This window comes from Brassica napus, chromosome A4 (assembly GCF_020379485.1).
Source record: "Brassica napus cultivar Da-Ae chromosome A4, Da-Ae, whole genome shotgun sequence".
Taxonomy (NCBI): Eukaryota; Viridiplantae; Streptophyta; class Magnoliopsida; order Brassicales; family Brassicaceae; genus Brassica; species Brassica napus.
In genome coordinates, this window is record NC_063437.1 from 14,625,094 (window position 1) to 14,628,806 (window position 3,713).

General features: G+C 35.3%; 1 protein-coding gene across 1 annotated transcript; it reads left to right on the forward strand.

The window, feature by feature from the left end:
- Window positions 1-400: 400 nt before the first annotated feature.
- Window positions 401-3,110, forward strand: LOC106446779 (protein kinase PINOID 2). The gene is made up of 3 exons (XM_013888568.3): window positions 401-1,126; window positions 1,788-2,329; window positions 2,462-3,110. The coding sequence occupies exons 1-3, from the start codon at window positions 495-497 to the stop codon at window positions 2,923-2,925; spliced, it is 1,638 nt and encodes a 545-aa protein (XP_013744022.2). The 5' UTR covers window positions 401-494; the 3' UTR covers window positions 2,926-3,110.
- The last annotated feature ends 603 nt before the right edge of the window (window positions 3,111-3,713 follow it).

Genomic DNA, 3,713 nt, shown 5'->3' on the forward strand with positions numbered 1-3,713 from the left:
ATCAAAATTATAAATAATTTATTGACTTGTTTGTTGATTCGAACATGCCAATATAATTCCATAATTTGTCAATCTTTTTGTTTTTGTTTGTTAACCAAATAAATTTATCTTTCGCACGTACATGTAAATGATGATTAAAATAAAAATAAGTTTGTGGTCACTGGTCACTCACGTAATTGTAACTTTTAAAGTTATTCATTATAATTTGGCTATCTACGGATTATCGAATATTCTAATACCTAAAGGTAAAAGCTGGCATAGGATTTTATTGTTCAAGCATTTAACTTTACAGAAAACAAAGGATAGTGGTGGTGTCAGCTTGGCGAAGCATGCCTGACATGTGCATCTCATCAATACTCCTTTATGTTCATATCCGCATTAGATCTATATCGGTTATCTTCACGCATGGTGTTATCTTTACTACTTTCTTTTATAAAATTGATTGGAAAGTAAATATATAAACAAAAATACAAAAAGTGAATAAGGTGGAGATTATGATAAATAGTACAGACAAGACAGTTTTCATTCCCAAAACGCTTCAAATGGCAAACTCCACAAAGTCTTACAAAGACCATGAGTCCGATTATGAAACCTCAACAGCCGGACCAGACTCCAGCCGCCGCACGAGCTGGCTAAGTAGTTCTTTCACGGCCAGTCCTAGTTGTAGTAGCTCCATATCTCATCTAAGTAACCATCATGACCTCAACACCTACAACCACCAATCTAAGCCTCACAAAGCCAACCAGATCGCATGGGAAGCTATGGCTAGGCTACGCCGACGCTGCGGCCGTGCGGTAGGGTTAGAACATTTCCGGCTGTTGAAGAGGTTAGGCAGTGGTGACATTGGAAGTGTGTACCTCTGTCAAATACGTGGAAGCCCGGAGGTTGCGTTTTACGCCATGAAGGTTGTGGACAAGGAGGCAGTGGCGGTGAAGAAAAAGCTTGGAAGGGCGGAGATGGAGAAGAAGATTTTAGGGATGCTTGATCATCCTTTTTGCCCAACTTTATACGCAGCGTTTGAGGCTTCTCATTACTCTTTTCTCGTCATGGAGTACTGTCCCGGTGGTGATCTCTACACCGCCCGCTTACGCCAGCAGTCAAAACGTTTTGGTATTTCCTCCACTAGGTAATCCTTCTTTAAACAATAGTATTTCATAGTTACAAAAAAAAAACAATAGTATTTCATCCACTATCTAAAAATAGAGGTTTCAATTGTTCTTTTGCTTTTTTGTTTGGGGTTTCGTTTTAGATTTTAACCACAAAATTCTTTTTTTAAACAAAACTTATTTATTAATTGTAAATTTTTTCCATCAAATGGCACTATATATGTGTACTTATCAAGAAAATGTTTTCACCTTTTGTGTTAGTTGACCGCTTTATATATGGTTTCGGTAACCACCCATTTTCGCAGGACCTGGATTAGATTTTTCAGCTAAAATATATATACCAATCTTTTTTGTGGTGAAGGCAATCTTTCTTCTTTAAAATAAAGTAACCCTATAATAGAGATATATTATTCAAATTTATTTTGTAAAATAACATTTCTTAATATAGAGAGTAGAAAATGGAAAACAAATGCTATCTATTTCCCTAAATATTAAAAAACAAATAGAGGAAAATACATATATAAATGTATTGGAGTAAATTTACCCTCTAATAATACTATATATTATTGAAGAAAATATAAAAATAAGTTGGAAATGCTCTAAATAATGCATGGTATATATTAGTAGGTTTACATATTTTGGCAATGTAACAACTAATCATCAAATGGTGGATAATATCAGGTTTTACGCAGCAGAAACACTAGTTGCTTTAGAGTATCTCCACATGATGGGAATTGTGTATAGAGACCTAAAACCGGAGAATGTATTAATAAGAGGCGATGGTCATGTGATGCTCTCTGATTTCGACCTCTCTTTCAAATGCAACGTCGTTCCACAGCTCCTCAACCACAATGACTATGACCGTCAAGTCCATGACTATGATGATGATGATGATGACTTCAGCATATGCTCGACACCTTCTTGCACCACGACTCCATTACACCCCGTAATCTCCTGCTTCTCTCCCGCTTCTAGCAGAAGAAGAAGAAGAAAGAATGTTATTACCACCACAATACACGAGACAGCAGCATGTACTAGCGGATCGGTCAAAAGCAACGACGTTTCTAGAACGTTCTCTCGACAACCTTCTTCTTGTTCTCGGGTTTCAAGTGGGCTTAGAGACCTCTCTGGTGGATGTCCATCAATTTTCGCCGAACCAATCAACGCTCGTTCTAAGTCGTTCGTGGGAACACATGAGTACTTGGCCCCGGAGGTTATCTCAGGTATAGCCACAGCAATATATTTTTATAAATTTTTATTTGCTTGATTTTTTTGAGTGAAAATTATATTTCTATGATTTTAGCTTGGTAAGCCAAACAAATTTTCAATACTGCTAACTAGTTATTATTTGTCAGGGCAAGGGCATGGAAGTGCAGTTGATTGGTGGACTTTCGGTGTATTCATGTACGAGATGATATTCGGGACGACTCCGTTTAAAGGCGATAACAACGAGAAAACGCTAGTAAACATTCTTAAAGCACCATTAACATTCCCAAAGGTTGTAGTGAATAGCCAGAAAGAGTACGATAATATGGTGAGTGCTCAAGATCTTATCACCAAATTACTGGTGAAGAACCCTAAGAAGAGGTTAGGGAGTCTCAAAGGCTCTATTGAGATCAAAAGACATGAGTTCTTCGAAGGTGTTAATTGGGCACTAATCAGATCTATAAAGCCACCTTGGGTCCCTAAAGAAGAGACTAATCACAAGATTAAGAGTGATAATCGTAGCGTTAATTATTTTTTGCCGCCGAGGTTTATGATGACTAGGAAGGAAAGGGATGAGCCTTACCATGTGTCTAATCATTTTGATTATTTTTAACTTTAGGATATATCTTCTTTTTTTCTACTGATACGGTATTATTTAGCACTCCTAGCTGTCGAGATGTATATTCATATAATTTGAATTATATGCGATTATCATGAGATTAAAAGTGTAAATATCATTAGGTGAATTGTTATTTCTACTTTGTACTATCATGTGATTATAAATTGTTTTTTTGAATTTTCTAACCATATTCAATAGTCAATACTCAAACAAAGAAAAATAAAAAATCTTTGTAGAACAGAAATCCATGTCTAACAAGAAATAATTACACTCTGTGACATTTTTAGAGATTAAAATTATATTAGAAGACATTTTAAATATGTGGAACATTTTTTTCAGGCGGAATGTGTAATATACTTTCAGCTTGAGACTATCTCCAATGGAATACTATTTTTTCTTCTATATTTTACAATAAAATAGAGTAATTCTATTTGGAGTAAAAAACAACATTCTTCTATATTTCAATCTATTATAGTGTAACTCTATTATAAAATAAACCATTTGAGCAAATTCAATTCTATAATAGAATTACTCTATTTTAGTGTAAAATATAGAAGAAAAAATAGTGTTTCATTGGAGATGCTCTGCTAACGAAAAACGTATGCCAACCGATATGGTAGCTAAAGAGCCGTATGCGGGTAGATACATCGACATGTGTATTAAGGTTACCGGATGGGGGTTGGTTATATCCATTGTGTTGATGCATAGAATGCGATGATAAGAATGTGATGATGGTTGTATGTTGAATGAATGATGATTACAGTTTGGTAAAGTATTGAAAG